This window comes from Struthio camelus, chromosome 2, assembly GCF_040807025.1.
Source record: "Struthio camelus isolate bStrCam1 chromosome 2, bStrCam1.hap1, whole genome shotgun sequence".
NCBI classification, from domain to species: domain Eukaryota; kingdom Metazoa; phylum Chordata; class Aves; order Struthioniformes; family Struthionidae; genus Struthio; species Struthio camelus.
This window is the reverse complement of record NC_090943.1, coordinates 31,469,305-31,487,443: the sequence shown is the minus strand read 5'-3', so window position 1 is coordinate 31,487,443 and position 18,139 is coordinate 31,469,305. Positions and strand designations below refer to the sequence as shown.

Genomic DNA, 18,139 nt, shown 5'->3' with positions numbered 1-18,139 from the left:
GTTACTTTTAGATTACACCTACCAGACAAAAGTCCTTTCTGTGGTTCTCGTATGTGTAAAAGACACTTGAAACCCCTTAATCTTAAATATAATTGCTTAAATAACATTGCAGACTCTGTGACCTGTTTCTTTAATTTAAAAATGTATGTATACCGTGCCTAGTGTTAAAATATACAAATTTCAGAATTTAAGATCCTAACAGTATGTATCTGCGTATTAATTTTTAAAACTTATACCTTCGGATGCTACTGATATTCAAAATATCTCCACAAAATCCTTCATATCAAATAAGAGCTGAAACAACTTTTGTAGTCAATGAAACAGGAACATAAATACCCCTTTGACAGAGCAAACTTAAGAATGTTTTTAACACCACTTCACGTCAAAACAATTTCTTTTGATGTGGATTCACACCTCCATAAAAAGAATATATATTTTAAAAGTATTTATCCTCCTACTCCAGCCATAAACATCTGGATAGCGAGCACTGTGCAAGAGAGTAGGTAGCATGTTTTGAAATGTAACAATATTTCACGATTACTGGCAAGGCTGCTCTTGCAACAAGCAGAACTAACATGTTCCAAGTCAAATCTGTCCCTGGAAGGTGGTCCTCCAAGACTGCAGTTCACTCCCAATGTGTAGACAGTGCTGCGTATTGAAGAGTACAGCATACACAACTACACAAACTTGCAAACTACTAACATCTGTCTAGCTCGGAAGCTGACAAGGAAGATTCACATTTTCCAAATAATAACTAGCTATCTGAAATAACAAACAAGGAAAACTGATTTAACAACAGAATAGGTTTTTTTTCAAGAAATAAAGACACGTACTCCTTGTCTGAAAATATCTGAACCCAGTAAGCCTAAAGTTCACTTACAAGCTAGATTCAAAAAGAAAAAATAAAGGTAAAATATTGCATACATTTACGTGAAAATTTGATTTGTTTACTGACATTTAAGGTTAAAATATTTATAAGAATATTTACGAGAAAAATAAACTTTGACAATGTCACTTGCAGCATGTAAATTTTGTCGCAACTTTCTACTGACAAGATCAAAAGGTAACTATTGCGGTGCTATAGGAACAGTTCTGCAGAGTAAAACTGTTGGTGTTGAGGACCAGTCAGTCCCACTACACATTTCAAGGATTTTACTAATTTGGCCAGGGTGACTGAATGCCCATTAGCAGTTGGAATAAATCTTCTGCTTTAGTGCCCCTTAAAAGGGATCCAGACTGCACACTCTTGAGACCGCTCTATAACATGAAGCAGAGAGCAGTAATTGTTGGCAACTGGGTGATTCACTTTAAAAATGTCCTCCTGATCTTAAGTAAAATGCTAATAGAAATGATCGTGAGGATATCTCAGATTAAGATCCATGAAAATGAGCATACTAACATTCAGAAATGTTCAGAATAATAGCATATTTTAAATACTATCTTTATTCAGAATTCATGAACGTTACCCTAGATTACCATGAGTTCCTTTACTCCTCCTGAGATTCACTACAGTGAAAGCTCTCTGGGGTCTAGCAACTAGCGCCCCTCTGCCCCTTTTTTTTCAAATTAAAAAAGAGAGCCAGAGCCAGAGACACAGACTGAGTGAGTGAGTGAGTGAGTGAGTGAGAGAGAGGGGGGGGGGAGAGGGAGAGGGAGAGGGAGAGGGAGAGGGAGAGGGAGAGGGAGAGGGAGAGGGAGAGGGAGCACAAGGAACAGAGGAGAGAGAGGGAGAGGCAATGCATTACTTCTAGATAATAGTTTGATTCCTGCCCCAATTTCATTGGTCAAAACATGCAACCATCATTGGGAGATCCTGATCTCCTTCCCTTTTCCTTTAAAGAGGGTTCAAAATCGTAACTCCTCAGAGACTGCTTAAGCCACCTGGCTATTCTTTTGCTGAAGTAGTTTCCTTTGTGTGGAAGAATGATTCACTGGATAAAACAATTCATTGCATAGTAGCTGGGGAACCTGAGAAAAGGTACAGATTGGCTTCTGAATTCTTTAGCATTTTATGTCAAGGAACACTTCACAGTCACTGTCTATGCTTTACCCAGGAAACGCACAAACAACGGTAAGTTTCTAGGTCATTCCAGTGAGAGTGTTAATGACAGATTAACACATCACATTTCCCAAATTTCAAACTACTTGTATTTTCTCATAATTTGCCTTTAAATGTGGGTGATACTGAAGACTGTTAAAGCTATCCTTACAAGAATGCAGACGTCTTACAATAACCTTCACAAAGTTCCTTAACACTGACAATATAAAAAAAAACCTTTTTTTTTTGGAAATTGGTCTGACTTCTACAATACTTTCATCCTAAACAAGCAATGGAGATGTCATCGGCTAGTAGGGAGCAGTAGGGCAAATTGTGCATTCATATAATGCCCAATATTTTTCCAAAAAAAAATTAATAAAGCAGTTGCAGAAGCACATGCTGTTTACAATTTCTTTGTGAGCATTAAGTACTGAAGTGAACATTTTTCATTAAAATCATAAATTTCACTGAACTGCTGGATGACCTTTCCTTCCATTTGTGCAAAATTGTTGTTACTCATCATACTTTCTTTTCTGAAATACTTGCAAATATTAGTAAGTGTTTAAAATGTGTCCTTATTTATTGCACAAGACTGGTTGCATATTTAATGCTCATTCCTTCAATGGTTGTATGAATCTGCTGATGCTCTCCCTTTTCTAAAAATAAACCGTAATATGATTAACCAACTCTAAGTACATTTGTTTACCTTCCAAAAATACTGAGTTATCTTGCTATTTCCTTTTTGACGCTGCTTTTCTTTGTCCATTTAAACCACATCTGAAATGGTACCACCTGTCCTTCAGTCTTCATGTGATTAGTAGCTATATATTAGTAGCTATTTACAGATTCCAGGCTTTCCATATAGAAAAGCAGTTGGTACTGTTTGATGCTTTGAACCTTCCAAAGCACTTGAGATTTTCCAAACACGCTCAAAGGTGTTTCAAACCACTGAACCACATAATAATTTCCAATCGTTACCAAAGATACATTTACTGAAAAATCTGAGATAAACTTAATTGCTACCAGAATTTAACAATACTCATTTTACAGGTTTTGTGAAAATCTTTTCAAAAGCACCTTAAAATTCCATATATTATTTGTGCACTTTCTTGGTAGAGCTAATTATAATGCAGTTACAGTTATATTCCCACACAAGCTATTTGCTGAGCCAATTTTAAGAAGAGGGGAACTTTTCTGCTAAAGAATGCTAAAATTCGAGTGATGAGACACTCTCCTCCTTTGCACAGAAAGTGGCTGACACAGCACAAATCAGCAATGCCCAGCTGTCTTTTGCAAAATGTGATTAAATGTGGCTGGCACTAAGAGAATCTCTATTTGAGAACGGAGACGAAACCTCACAACCACTATCTAACCCTACTATGAAAAGCAAATCTTCACTCTGCTAAAATTCATAACTCGCTTAGCATTTTATTAAATGGCACTTTTTGGTTTCTTTCCCCCTTTCCTTTCTCTCCCCTGGTTCAGGATGATTAGATTTTTCCCTGGCAGCATTAGTAATTTACATTGATGAGTGACACGTTACTCAAAGGGAAGTGTTTGGTTGCATTTCTCTGAAAAACTTTAAAATAAAATCAACTTTGAGAGTAAACATGAGTGGTTAGTCAGACTGTGTTCAGCCCCTATCCAGAGACTTAGGATCTAACTTTTTCTCTCTCATAGAGAATATGATTATGTGCTAACATAATGTGCAGTGTAATAAAGTTGGACTAGCTGTGAAGAATTATGATATAAAATTTTTCTTTAATTAGATTCTCTGGTCCTATATAAAATATGCAATTGGATTAGGAAGTCACTGGAATACAGATATAGACTGCACTGCATTTCTCAGGATTCCCTTTTGTTTTATGCAATTCCAAAGTACTCATCTCTTATGCTTTCTGTTGAGAAGCTCAAGTCATAAAAGATTAAACATGCTGTATCTGTTTCTTAATAGTGCCTTTCTGGCAGCTGATATCATCTACATCAAAAAGTTAATCAAGGATCAAAAAGTTAAAATATTCACAAGTTATAAACTTTTCATTTACATATTCTTCAGACACTTCAGGAATCAATATGTTCCACTAATTAAGTAAATAAAACTCAAGAGTCGCAATCAGGGATTGCTAATAGAAGGTGGTAATGGTCAATTACAATTTATTGGTAAATTTGTTTATTACTCCATTGTCAGCATGAAGCTCTTAAGTATCAATACTCTAGTTTATCAGCTCATTATTTTAGAAAATCTACCAACAAGACAACTGGATTGACAAAGTAGATTTGAATGTGTATTATTGGTACAATCTACAATGCTTTTGCAGCTACATTTGGTAACTTTCATACACTGATATTTTCATATATTTATGTTTTCATTCTGTGACTTTACTTAAAAATGAACGTAAAACTGAGAAAAACTGTTTTAAGACTACTATTTCCATGTCTTTTATATTCCTATAGAGTTATCTTCAATTTTTAAGATTCTCTGTCACAATGCTACTCTACAGCTGTAATATCTAGAGGTTTAATTTTCAAAAGCAAGAAAGAGAAAGCCTCTAGGTCCTTTAAGGAGTAAGCATTTCTCCCATCTTCCCCAGACACTACTTTTGGATTAACCTTCTCCCATACTTGTAAAGTAGATTCTATTTAGTCCTGCATACTAAAGAGGAGTTATAAAATTATCTTCCTGTCCTGGGGTGCTGCTCAGTACTGAGAAAGTGCTCTCATTTTTTTATTCTTCATGCTGTGTTAGCATAGAACCAGGTTTAGTGGCTTTACTTCAGACATTACGCTAGCTGCGTTTTGGATTTTCTCCCAACCGCAGATAGGTCCCAGCAGAGATTTCTTGCCACTCTGCAGTACAGTGGTGGGCAACCTAGACTGTAAATTCATTTTGTCATGGCTTAGGAAGTGTACACTGCAATTCCACAGAAGAGCTATTTCACAGATAAACCATAACTGTAAGCAGATTTTGTAAGAAGCATCTCCTAAGGAAGGTAAGGAGTAGCACTGCTGCTTCTAACAGCTGCCCAGTGAACAGATTTTGCTTCCTTAATCACTACCTTAAGGGGAAGCCAGCAGAGTTATTCCATCTAAACTAAACTACGTCTGCACTAGAGGCTTAGATATTTAAACAGTAGACTGCTTCAGAATTAGAAATCTGCCTTTGCATTTGAAACAACTGCACACTATTAAGTGGAAGAATAAGATCCCTGTATTTCAACTTATTTAAACTTCTGGCTGTTATTAGATCGACTGTCACCCTATGTAACCAAGCAGAAGACTTATTCAGACAAGGTTATAGGAAAGAGAATGCTGCATTGTCCATTTTTGACTACGCTTTTTTGATACAGTTAAGCTCCACCTAATAAGAAGTACAAGCACTAGAAGTCCATGATGATGATCTGGCAATCTATAACATGAGGTATTTGGAACTGGTAGAATTGATTTTGATGCAGAAAAGAATTAGAAGCATTTTACAGTGCTTAATCTTTTTTCATTAAAACCTAAAGTTCTTACTTATACTATGGGAAACTTTTCCTGGCTATTGAGTGTATTATTTGGATTAATTTGGGGATTTAACACCAATGAACTTTATGCTGAATTTATCTTTTATTCGTAAATCAAGTCCCATCTTAATTTAATTTCAAGGCTGATTATTTTTGGAACATTTTATGGCATAAATTATTCATTACATAGACGTATCATACCTGTTTGCCAGAAAAAAACAGAGACTGTGCCAACTCATTTTTCTAAATATGATACCTGGGGAGGAAATATGGAAATGCAGTTGCAAGGACTTTAGCCAAGTGACAAGATCTACCATACACAGAAATTTCACCCTTTTTGGGACTATACTGATAGTAAAATTCAGTCCTGTTCCTAGGTTTGGCATTATTTAAGTTCTCAAAACAGGGCATAAGTGGTATAAGGACTTCTGCTAAATCCTCACACAGCTTTACAGATCTGGATAATTTTTTCTTGTTCAATTTAAAGGAAATCACTCCAGGGAGAACATCTCACTACTACTCACAAGCCTAAAAAGACAAGTGATTTCAAAGCAACCAAATATTTTCCAGTTGCTATATAAAAAAATCTTTTGCTACATTACACATGCAAAACCAACTCCAAGTCTGATTTATGTAGCATTTTTCAACTCAACTCAAATAATTTTAAATTTTATAATCACAAAAAATGTTTAACTCCATTGTCCTTACTCACCATATAAAACAAAGTATGTCATAATATTACACTTACTATAACTGAAAACAGATTTTACCTTTGCATACGCAGACACTGCAATTCATTATGCAATTTGCTGCACTACGCAATTCATTATTCAGTAACGCACTTTGAAATCCGCCTAACTTAAGCCTGAAAAATGTTGCATAACAACACTCTTTTCTATTATATTATTTTCTGCTGGTATCGCCAAGCAGATTTATTAGTGATATTCTTTGCTCATTTTTTGAGTTGCAGTGTTGTTTGCCGTGGTGGCAGTACATTTGCTTGTCTGTTGCATCCTTCAAAGAACGTGCCCTGATATATCAGGGTGCACTCAATTTAATAAGGAGGAAGCCTAGACACAGGGAGATTAAGATTTAAAACTTCCATTTGTATTAAATTTGGCACTCAATTTGTGATAGTCTAGACTGTATTTTCTAGAACAGGTTAATGCTTAACGCTTTCAAAGCATAGTTTACAGCACAACCAGCTGCACCTCTGAGAATTCAGTACTTTTTGCACTTTAGGCGAAAGCACCCAAGCTGGGCAGCAGCAAGTGAGGAGAAAAAAAATAATACATTTTTGAACATTTTAATTTGTCTAGCATTCACAGGAGCTGTGGGGTGACGCAAGGATAAAATTCAATTTTCCAGTCACAATTCGACTACTTATGCTACTTTAAGCATAAGGTCAATTTTCCTCTTTTCTGTTTCTGAAATCATTAATTTTGTTTTCACATCTTGCAAAACCTAAAGACAGTATTTTCTTCCAATTTTCAACTCAAAATAATCCCTTTCAGAGACCCTCAACAGCTAAACCAGATAAATCAGCAGTTCTATAGGGGAAAAAAAGAAAAAAAGCAGCAAGAAGTTAAGGCTGTATATTTATGCATAGCCATAAGAGGGCTTAAAGTTGTGCATGCCACCTTGTTTCTGGTAATTCCTAAGTTCTGAGACTTTGAGATCAGGATTTTTCACTCCTGTCGCTTCTTTTGTTTTAACAGAGTTGTAGGAAAATATGTGATAAAGATGTTCCCTGACTTTTAGGAAAAGAAGTAATGGAAAAATGAAACAGTACAAGGCATGATTCATTAGTAGATCAGAAGCTTCTATACTCCTCATAGGCCTTGTTAACCTTTTTATTTTACTAGAATAAAATTCCATATATGAAAGGAATTAAATTCAACTCCTCTATCTTTTTCTTTTTTCTGACCAAATTAAGAAATTTGAAATAAACTTTTAGGTATTTTAGCAATTTTCCTTATTTCTAAAAGTTCATTTCCAACACTACATTCAATATTTTAATATTATAGCGTCCAATTAAATTTGCTTATTCACTATGCAAAAACAGGATATTCTCAAAGAAATGATTCTACTTGGCTAATAGGATATAAGCAAAACTCCATGTTTTCCGCCACAGACGATGTTTAAAAATATTCCTTGCTAGGGCTGGTGTGTCATGGATTTGCAGTTCCAGAAATTATTTCCTGAGAGGTTTAAATGAAAATTTTTTTGCAGACACACATGACAATTTATTTCCACTGAAAAAATGCAATATTGTAAAAAGATGAAATAAAAGCAAACTAAACAGAAGTCTACAGGCAAGACAGCTGATCTTGCAGTAGTCAAATAATGACCTGACATGTACACTCTACGTATAACCTATTTTGCAAAAAGCTGCAAAGATGAACAGATAGGAACCCACCCAGCAGTCATTGTAACTAATGTGATATATGTTTAAACTTTTTGCTGCCTTGGTCCTTTGCGAAATTTTAAAATTTGAGGAGGTACTTTACATAGAACTTTTTAAAAGGAAGGCAATAAAAAGAAACCCTGAATAGCCACATCTAATATTTACAGGGGGATCTTTATAGCAGAAAAATGAACAAATGGACAGATCACATTTATTCCTACTGAATATTACCACATCATGATATTGAATGATTTGGTCTATATTTTATTTTTATTAAATTCATTTAAAATAAGGTTCTATATAACAAATCTTCTGAGTATCATTATGTCAAGCTATCAGGAAATGTATGATTTAAGAGTGCTAAAGTTTGGCAATACTGAATGTGCAGAGTATTCTTTTTGCAGGGTAGACAGATAATGAAATGGCTACCTTATAGGTTTACTTCAGCTTTCATGTCATATAACAAAATCTACAGCGCTTCTGAGATGAGAAAGCTTGTCAGACCTTAGTAGTGAGCATCACCCATTCCATAAATGTGACAGCTAGCAGGGCATGAGGGCAACAGCAGAGAAACTGTTGCCCTCGTGCCCTACAGCAAAGTCACTGTCTGTCTGTTATCTGCCAGGCAGAGTAATATAGGAATATGCTGCATTGGTGGAAAAACTGACTAAGTTGCTGGACAGTCCCCAGATTAGTATGAGCCAAAAGGAAGAAGTATCTCCAATGCTTACGACAGTTAACAATTTAAAGCGTATGTTTATTACTGTTACATTACATCCTTTGTACTGCTGACACCTGCAAGTGTTCAGTAAAATCTGAAAGAAAATCACATGATTTGTTAAGTCAGCAATAAGCAACTTTTCCTGAACTCCTAAAAAAAACATAATTAGAAATAAAACTTATTAAATATACCATAATATGCTATATATGCATTGTAATCGCTCTCTCTCCATTGAAACAGCATAATTTACTTACCAATTTTTTTCAAGGCTCAACACAGCTACAGAAGATATGGTTGGGGAATTTTAAAATCTACACTATAACAGTGATTTAAATTGGATCAAAGCAGATGAACAATGTTGAAGAAATATAAACTACACAACAGTCTCCTTGGCAAAAGCTGAAAATTCAATCCTATTTTGCTGCTATAATCCTTACAAGAAACTTTGCTGTGACATACCAAAAATTGGATTTAGTGGGTGACAGAGCGATTGAAAACGCTGGTAGCTCAGGCTTGCAATTCATCCATGGATCAGTTAGAGTGCAGCAAACAATGGCTTTTTGTCTATAGTTCTCCTCCTCCCAGCTCTGCATAACCACTGGCAAGACTACTGCCTCTAGTGGGGGGAGAAGGGGGTGCAGAAAAAGCCTTATCACATCAGAGCTCTTTCTGCCTGTGAAAATCTGAGCAAAGTAGTCAACACATAACACACAATTATGAAGTCACATAGAAAATTGAGTATGCAAATGATTAAATACATAAACACAGCTCTAAGCTTTTTAAAAATATATTCACGTTAAGGAAGGCTTGCAAATAGTTTAACTCAATTATCTTGCTTGAATTCATAAAACAATACAGAATAAAACAAAAAAAACTAAAGGATTTTTTTGAAATATGGAAAGCAATACAGCTTTTTCAGAGGACTTTCTTTGCATAGCTTTGTGAAAAAGCTATACAAGACCACAAGGAGTCCCCATAAGCCAGTTTTTCAGTATCTATCAATCAGATTCAGAGCATTCTCACTCAAATACAAATCAAATTGCCTGTATCTGTAAGTGCAATAAAGACTGTAAATTCATTAAAAATTCTCCATGAATGAAAATTAGAAACAATAACAAACATTTTTTTTAAATTTCTGTATTAATTCCTAGCATAACACAGTACATATCATCACCCTAACTGATGTTTTTCAACACCTTCCCTGCAGCAAATGAATGATTTACATGCTCCAGCATGTAGTGTGCTAGTCTCCCGGGAAAAAAATTTAGAAACTGCAAAATCTATATTTGATTCTGTTTATGCAGAAGAAGCTGAGACGGAAGATTTCCACTACTGTTATAAAGAAGCTCTTTTAGTTGAAGCAAGTGAAAAATTCAATAGCAATTTGAATTCACTCTTGGAATTTCCATTGTATGTAAGTGGTACTGAAGAAAAATTGCTTGATGTCCAAACTGTAGTGGAGAGCTAATTTCTGATGTCTGTCTCCACATCTCCTTACAACAGAACAATTTGATTAATCCCCAGGTGAAAATCAGTACTACATTGTTTCAGTTGTTTAGGGACACTAGTAAGTCAAAAAATTATACTCCTGTCTGGACTTTTTGTGTCTTCCATTCTTAAAAGCAATATCACAAAAGCGTTTAAATATCCAAGTCTGCTATCAGGTACCTTATGAAAACATCTCCACATAGCCTGAGTCCCTGCACATCCAAATACTGAGTCACTTTCTTGCTAGCTTAAAAATTCTGCCAAATGCCAAGAAAGTAGCAGAAAAGCCTGTAAAATTTTTGAAGACTTTTAGAATGCTCTGTTCTTTTAGCAGTGATGTATCAGTTGAATTTTTTAAATCCAATTTTAAAAATCAAGTGGAAAGGGCCTCTTCAGAGGTTACAGTGATGTTAGAAAAGAATGCCAGTACTAAGCAAAGTGAAAGATGACAGTGAAAGACAAAGAATCAAAAACTTTATTTTTTTCATCAGTCAACACCACAGAAGCAGACAATTACTTTTAATATTATTAATGAAAGTTCACCTCTGTCAAAAGCTTCCTTCTGATTTTAAAACGCTGTACTTGATTCAGTTATACCAAACAACATAAAGTATTAACACCCTTCACAAATTTATTCTAGCAAAAAAAAACCCAGATGTATTCTTCCAAAACATTTTCAGTCATATTGAAAAAGACATATTTTTTATTTTTATCCTTTGAGGTCTGTGTTCTGTATTATTCCTAAGTATTATGACTCGACAATAAAGTTACCAATCCCAATATAACATTTTTACTCTTTTTTTTCTGAAGGAGAACAATATAACGTGAAAATTTTTAAATGGGATGATAAAACTCTCTTTATTAATTCAGAATATTCCCATTTTGCATATTCTGTTTTTGACCTGTTTTGTAGAGAATCGGAAATCATTACCGTTCGTTCTTTCACTGCATTTTTTCAGAACAGTGCAATGTATGTAGCATTCCAACAAAAACTTCAGATGCTAACTTCAGATTGCTAAAACCAAAATACCCCAACTATTTGCACTGGATGAATTAACTTACTTTAGAGGATGTAGAGTCACATTCCTGACAAATCCATCCATAGCCAGTCTGCTTGGGAGACTTTTTCAAGGGAGGGTCTAGACAACCAAAATGGTAGCAGAGCCTGCATTCATCACACCTGCAAAAAGAAAAATATAAATTGTATTTCTTCATTATTTAGACAGAGCTTCCCTGCAACTCTCACGCAACACTTCTTGATCCATTATCACGGTGCAGAATGCACACCTTCTGTAAGGGATATTTTCAAGCAAACTCATTTCAAGTAGGTTCTGTCTTATTTGGAATTTTCTGATGCAGACACTATGAATCACCTTTGTGATGCATCTCTCGTATCTATGCATGATTGCATATAAATGACATTATTTAACAGGTTTGCAAATTAAAGAAAAAACGATAATGAGCAACTCACATTTTAAGATACTTCAAGGTCACTTTTTATAATATTTTCAGAAATTTCTTGTAAATTTTTTAGATAATGACAATATTCATTTTTCATAGCTTCAAGATGAATATTTCACATATTCACTTTTTCAAGGCAAATCTTGCATAACATTTTCTCATATATGCACTAATTCAAGCACAATTTACAGCTATGAGTTATATTTTTTAAAACTGTGACTATGTGGTTGATAAATGCACAAAATATTTTCTGGATTCTCTTTGAATTTACTGGATAGGTCCATTCATTTAAAAGTGTTTCACTGTCATCTTTCACTTATAGAAACTACCCTCTGTACACACAATAATTTTCTGTTTTATTAATAAACCTCTCATTAGTGTTTTGCACTATGTTTGGTCCACATATGAAGCTCAAAATATATATCATAGCTATTCTTTGCTCATGGGTTCTTAATGCACTAGCACTAAAGATACGCTGCCGTATAGTAAGTGCTTCAAGAAAGGGATTCTAAATTAGACAGTACAAAAATATGCTCAAAAGGAGAAAAATAATTTAACAAATAATGGAGATGTTCATACATCTTACTGAACTTTCTGTCTTCTTCACTTTATTTGCATATCCCTCTGTATTCTTTTGTGTAAAAAAGAAAGCCTTTTCAAATTTAATTTTGTCAGGTTCTCTTAATTTAATGTCCTTAAGGTCTGAATTAAAGCTTCATGAATTAAACCCAGTAAAAATAATTCAAAACCAGGAAATAAAGTACACATTTAAAGATTAAAATCTTTAAGAAATCCCCTGCACTTTCACTCACTTTCACTTTCACTTGCCATTCATTTTCTTCTGCAAAATGCACAAACACAAAAAAGTCCTGTGAAAATTGCAATAAGAACACCGTATGGTCATCATCAGATGAAGAAGCGAGAAATATCATTTATCAGCAGAACACAGAGCGCATCATGGAAAGAGGATTCAACCAGTGGAGCATATACCTACATTTTAAAAGAATAAAATCGTCACGTGATTTTTCTCCTGAGGTTAATCTTCATATAAAAAGAACTAACTGGTTTGTGATTGTGATAGTTTAACACACCGAGTAAACACATTTGTCCTTGCTGTCAAGGCTATGCATGCTATGCAAGCCCTGTGTTTTCAGCAGTTACATGTAACAGATAAGTGCTGGTAAGGGTACTGCATGTTTATGCACTGTCTTTTGTCAAGTAGATATTGAAAGCAGTAACGAGAGTTTATCAGTGTGCAAGCCTGGACTGATATGGTTTTGGCGTTTTTAAAAAAATGGGATATACCACATTATAAACTATATCTCTAGGAATATTTAGTGATAACTCAACCTAATTCTAGCACAAACACAGACACTTAAAAAGGGAAAGCATACTTTTCAGTTTTTAAAGACAAAGACGTTCTAGTGTAGAAGTACATTACTTATAATTAGAATAAGCAGGGTTTTTTTCTTGTGAAAGGCATATCAAAATCATAAAAAGGTTGAGAGTGGGAGATGAGATAGGTTACACTCCTACATCCTATCACCTGGTTCTGTCAACAGCATGTGTGACCTTCAGCAAGTGATTCAACTTCCTTTAAGGCTCGATGTTCTCATCTGTAAAGGAATATAATTTTACTAACCTATTTCTATACCTAGAGTCTTACTCTGCAAAGAAGCAGTGTGTACCAAAACTCAAAAGTTTCCCTTTCTGAAAACTACCTGGGATCCTCTAAGCAACGCATGTTACAGGATAACTCTATTTTTGACTGGTTTAGTAAATTTTTAAAGTATTATGCTTAATCCTGAAATCTACATCTGACTTCAAAGTGTTAATTCGGATTGTATTCTGCTGTGGTTTCTCTAAAGTGATTGTCTATAAAAAGAAACATTTACACATTGCACAGAAACTGTCTCCCCTTCAGAATTATGCTGTGCCATCTCTTCCTACATCTTTTTCATTTTGTACCTAGAATGTGCTACGCTCTGCTTGCGCCTTCAGCCATGTTTCAGAAGCATGCTGATGAAGTCAGCAGAAGCTGGGTTCAAGAAAACAGAGCATTATGAAATTAAATACGGGTCTTGAGGCCCTATTCTAAAGCCGAATGTTTACAACATTTAGTTGTTATTAATTTTTAATTTAAAGTCTCTTTAGTTTAGCAGAACAAAAACAACATTTTCCTGCAATGATTTAAAGGTATCTACATGAAAGTTTTCAGATTCTGATACTTTCTAACTGAACCTGCACAGCTGAGAAAAGACAAATAACAGAAGCATATTCTCATGTATCAGAAACATTAAAAGCTGCATGTCTGTAAAAGTGAGACCACCCCAAAGTTTTCGAAACACTTCCTTCACACTAACTTTTATTAGAGTACCAACTCCGTGTAGTGGAAGATAACTCCACAGAGTCCAAGAGCATGACGCTGGGAAAAAGGTGATGAATACGTGCAGTAGTACCTTGGTTGAAGATGATGCTCTTAGCGTCACGTTCTGACGATAGGCCAAGAGCATTCCTACAAAAGCTAAGGAAAGTCTGGCCGTGACCTTTTATTTCAGCAGCACTGGACACAAGCAGCTATGATTCGGAGCATATTTCTGGTACACACACCCACAAAACAAAAAATGCATGATTCAAACATAAGCATTTCACAGCTGCACCAGCTGTTTGGCAACTCTGTTGTCTGATGAGATTGAACTGGGACAAAAAGTGAAGCTTACATTTCAGTACAGAAAACAAAATTGTTATTCATAAACACAGTCATAGTTTAACTAATTCAGAAAGAAGGCCTTATACTAGGTTAAAATGGCACTGGTAAAGTGAGATTATTAAGTCCGCAAGTATATATTATTAGGCTCATTCTTTTGTCTAGCAACATGAGATGATAGAAAATGCACTGTCAAGATTCAGAAAATAAGAAATCAACATAAAATAAAAGAGTACTTTCAAATTTAATTATGGAGTGAAATTGCTGGGTCATGAAAGGCTTCGTGCTGACAGTCTTACAGTCATCCAGTAAATTTACTCACAGATCACTCACAATATGGACTTTGACAGCAAAAAGGATCCATGCTGCACTGTTATTTACAAATATCATCCATCTCCAACCTGAAGATAGTTAAATAGTCCAAATTATACTATTGTGCTTAAAAACAACAACAACAACAAAAACTGGCTACAAGGGAAAAATGCAAACCCTCTACTTACTCTATTTGAAAAATTCAGTTCACAATTCTAACCTTGTGGTTCAGGATCACATCTTCAAAATCGTCCTTAAACTAGTGAATGTTTTAACTTACTATTGCTAACTATGGGTTAAGTACATGGTCTCTGAATGTGATTAAGCACACAGCCATCTTCAGTAGCCTGGCCCAACACCTGTACCCAACACTCTACAAAAATAAAAACAGATTCACATAAGGTAAGCTAAACTTACTTCCTAAATTATCTTTAACTGACAGGTAATTGCTTACTACCAATACTTTTAACAAGTTTGAAATCAACTTATATATCAAAATTAGAAAATGCTGTGCTCCTCATGCCAGTAATTAATGAGGGTAGATATATGCTCACTATGTTTAGAGAAAGGGGGGTGTGAGAAAGAAAGCTGAATTCAGAAGTAGTTAGGTTAATAAATTAAATAATAATGAAAGAAAATATTTTTTTATTTATAAAACTATAGAATGAAGGTCAGCTACATCTTCATGGCAAGGCTTGATTAGGCATTTCCATACCTGAAACCTGTCTGCTTTGTTTTTAATGAATTGATCTCCATCTGCTCATGCCCTTGGATTTATTGTTTTTTTTTTTTTTTAGCAGTACAGCCATCTGTGCTCAAGCCCTATATAACTCTGCATTTTCCTGTTCCTAATTAACTAATTATGTTCTAATCAATAGTGTAGATACTGATTTTACCATGTAAATGAGATAAATGAGATAATGGCAGGGGTCAATCTCATTTTATTTACAAAGTCCAGCTCACACATCCAGTTTCATTACCTTGTGTCTACCTGCAAAGGAGGGAGTCTTATCAATTGGCCTGCAGAATTCCTCACGTTAGCACTGCGGAAAAAACACCCGTGCTTTTATAAAGGAACGGTGAATGCAAAACATGCTCATCGCTGGCATGCTTGTAAGTCACTAGTTAATACCATGTAAAATCACAAAAAGCTGACTCAGCCAGAGTGAAGAAACCTATTTTGCATTCGTAAGACAGCAGCACCCATCTATAGCTGCAAAAGTAATTACCTACATCTCCCTGAAACACAACATTAATAAGCTAATCTTTAAATACAACTTCACAAATATACCTCAGAGACTACAGAAAATCTCTCACTTATGTACACATCACTGAACACTGTCTACAGTGTCAGGCTAAAAGGCACCATGTTGAACAAAATACAAAATTGCAAAATATATCTACTACTCCCTATCAATCACAACAGCTTAGAAAGAAAATCTATTTTAATAGAAAAAAGATATAAAACTTTGATACACTATTGACTAATCATCATCACTGTTAGAGATCTCTGTCACATAAGCCCTACTCCGGCAAACTCCCAGGTAATCTAATCCAGAACCTTTAAATTCATGAAGAACTAAACTGGGATGGGTGTTCACTCAATCCCCATTAGTTCAGAATGGCAACACAATGGCTATTCCAACATTTGCGTGGGTTTGACTCTACTGATGAGCATCTTTTCTTGGTGGCTTGTTCTGGACCCCATTTCTGATTAAAGGCTCTTAACATTTGAGGAGCAGATGCTGCTTCTCAGGCACGGGACTCTCTCCTCTTAATCCCTCAGTGGCCAACAGTGTTGGACCACTCCGAAACTGCAAACAGCTGGATAAGTACACAAGGAGTTAATTTGAGATTGCAGCACATTCTTAGGTTCAGATAAACAATTTAAAAACAGCTACAGTAGTTTAAGGCACAGTCATCATTTTGTTTCTTGTTAGTGGTTGCCTGATAGAATTGATGAAAAGGATGATGTAAGCACTCCCCGATCTAAAGGAAGCTGATGCAGCTCAAGTGTATTTAAACCGTAAAATCCAAGTTGACTGACTTTGTGCTGAAGCAGGCGAGGAGTGCTCCTTTGATACCTTAACTGTAACTGGACCACGGGAAAGATAACTTCTGGTGGATAGGAATGAACACTATGAGTTGGGGAATAACTGCAACTATTACAAGCAAGGTCAAAGAAGTCGCTTTCCTGTCCCCTTATTTAAGAAGAAAATTGATCAAAAAAACTAATAGCGATATAACTGTACATTAGTATCCTAACTGCATTGTTATGCTGTCTAAAAAGTATGCTTATTCTCCTCACTAAGAGGAGACAAAACGATAGTACTTTCCCATTATGGACTATTTCAACATTCTTTTTTTAGCCTTCGCTTCTGACATCTCTTGGAACAAAGTGAAAATATTTTAAGTCTTCACACCTTACCCTGCTTTTCTACACCAAAACTGTTTAATTCTCGTTCATGGTTTCAAACAGAAACTGCTTTCACTTTGCTCTGTATGTCATGGGCCAAGTACAAAATAGAAGTGATATTACACTGTTTTTAGACTCCAATTTAAAATTTTAAAGTCAAAAATAAAAGTTAAAAGGTCTAGATCCTTACCACCTTTTTGTTTTTTCAGACTCATCAGGCAGAACATTGCCAAGTTTAGCAACAGAAAAATTTACGATTAAATGTCAAATGGAAAAAGCTGGTTTTCCATTTCCTGTTTTTAACACTTAGCCTGTAAGTGTAACAGCTGAAACACGATGATTAAGGTGTCTTGCAGTTTCTGTTTTAAGAAACCATTGGCACCACTGTAATTTAAAAGAGTCCTCCTATCCAGGCCAATCAAGCTTTTAGGTGACTTCAGCATCAGGTATGTGATTGGTTCCACCACTAAAATTCTTAGATGAATGTACGTACTGAATATTAAACGTGATCTAGCCTAACGATAAGGCCTTTCTGAACACTGGAACAAGTTACCCAGAGAAGCTGTCTCTCTACCTCCAAAGTTTTTCAACTAACTTTAAAGTCAGATCTAACTTTGTAGTCAGCCCTGCTTTGAGTGGGAGGTTGGAAGAGATGTCCTCGAGGTCACTTCCAACCTGAGTTTTTCTGGGATTCTAATATTTTTATTTGTTTGCTTTACAGTAAACTAAATAGTCTTTCTGGGAAGGATAACACTTACAGCATGAACAGAGTAATCTAGATTAAAAAACACATTCAGATTTCCATTGTTCTAGATACAATGCAAGCATAAAGTCCCTGACTTCTATAGTTTATAATGCTAGATGAGAGAGTAGACTCTTTTCCTCTTCTGCTACGCATGGAAGACTGACAGACAGAGTTAATGCTGAAAGGTGAAAGACTATGCCAGATGCAGGAGAATTATCACATTCTAGGTTTTACTATCTCCCCACGCTACTTATTACTGATGAAGATAGTATATGGGCAAGATGGACACATGACCTGATAGAGCACGACAAGCTTTCTGACCCTCACCTAAAAATGGATTC

General features: G+C 35.3%; 1 protein-coding gene across 14 annotated transcripts in view; it reads right to left on the bottom strand.

Moving 5' to 3' along the window:
• The window catches only part of PHF14 (PHD finger protein 14), a 171,923-nt gene that overhangs the window by 42,897 nt on the left and 110,887 nt on the right, over positions 1–18,139 (bottom strand). For 11 of the 14 annotated variants that reach the window (XM_068934959.1, XM_068934958.1, XM_068934966.1 and 8 more), the window contains one exon: positions 11,220–11,337. In XM_068934959.1, the coding sequence (XP_068791060.1) occupies positions 11,220–11,337 (118 nt within the window). Of the gene's footprint in view, positions 1–8,547; positions 8,764–11,219; positions 11,338–12,430; positions 12,488–18,139 lie in introns of those variants that run through there. The other 3 variants (XM_068934957.1, XM_068934960.1, XM_068934975.1) reach the window with 2 other exon arrangements.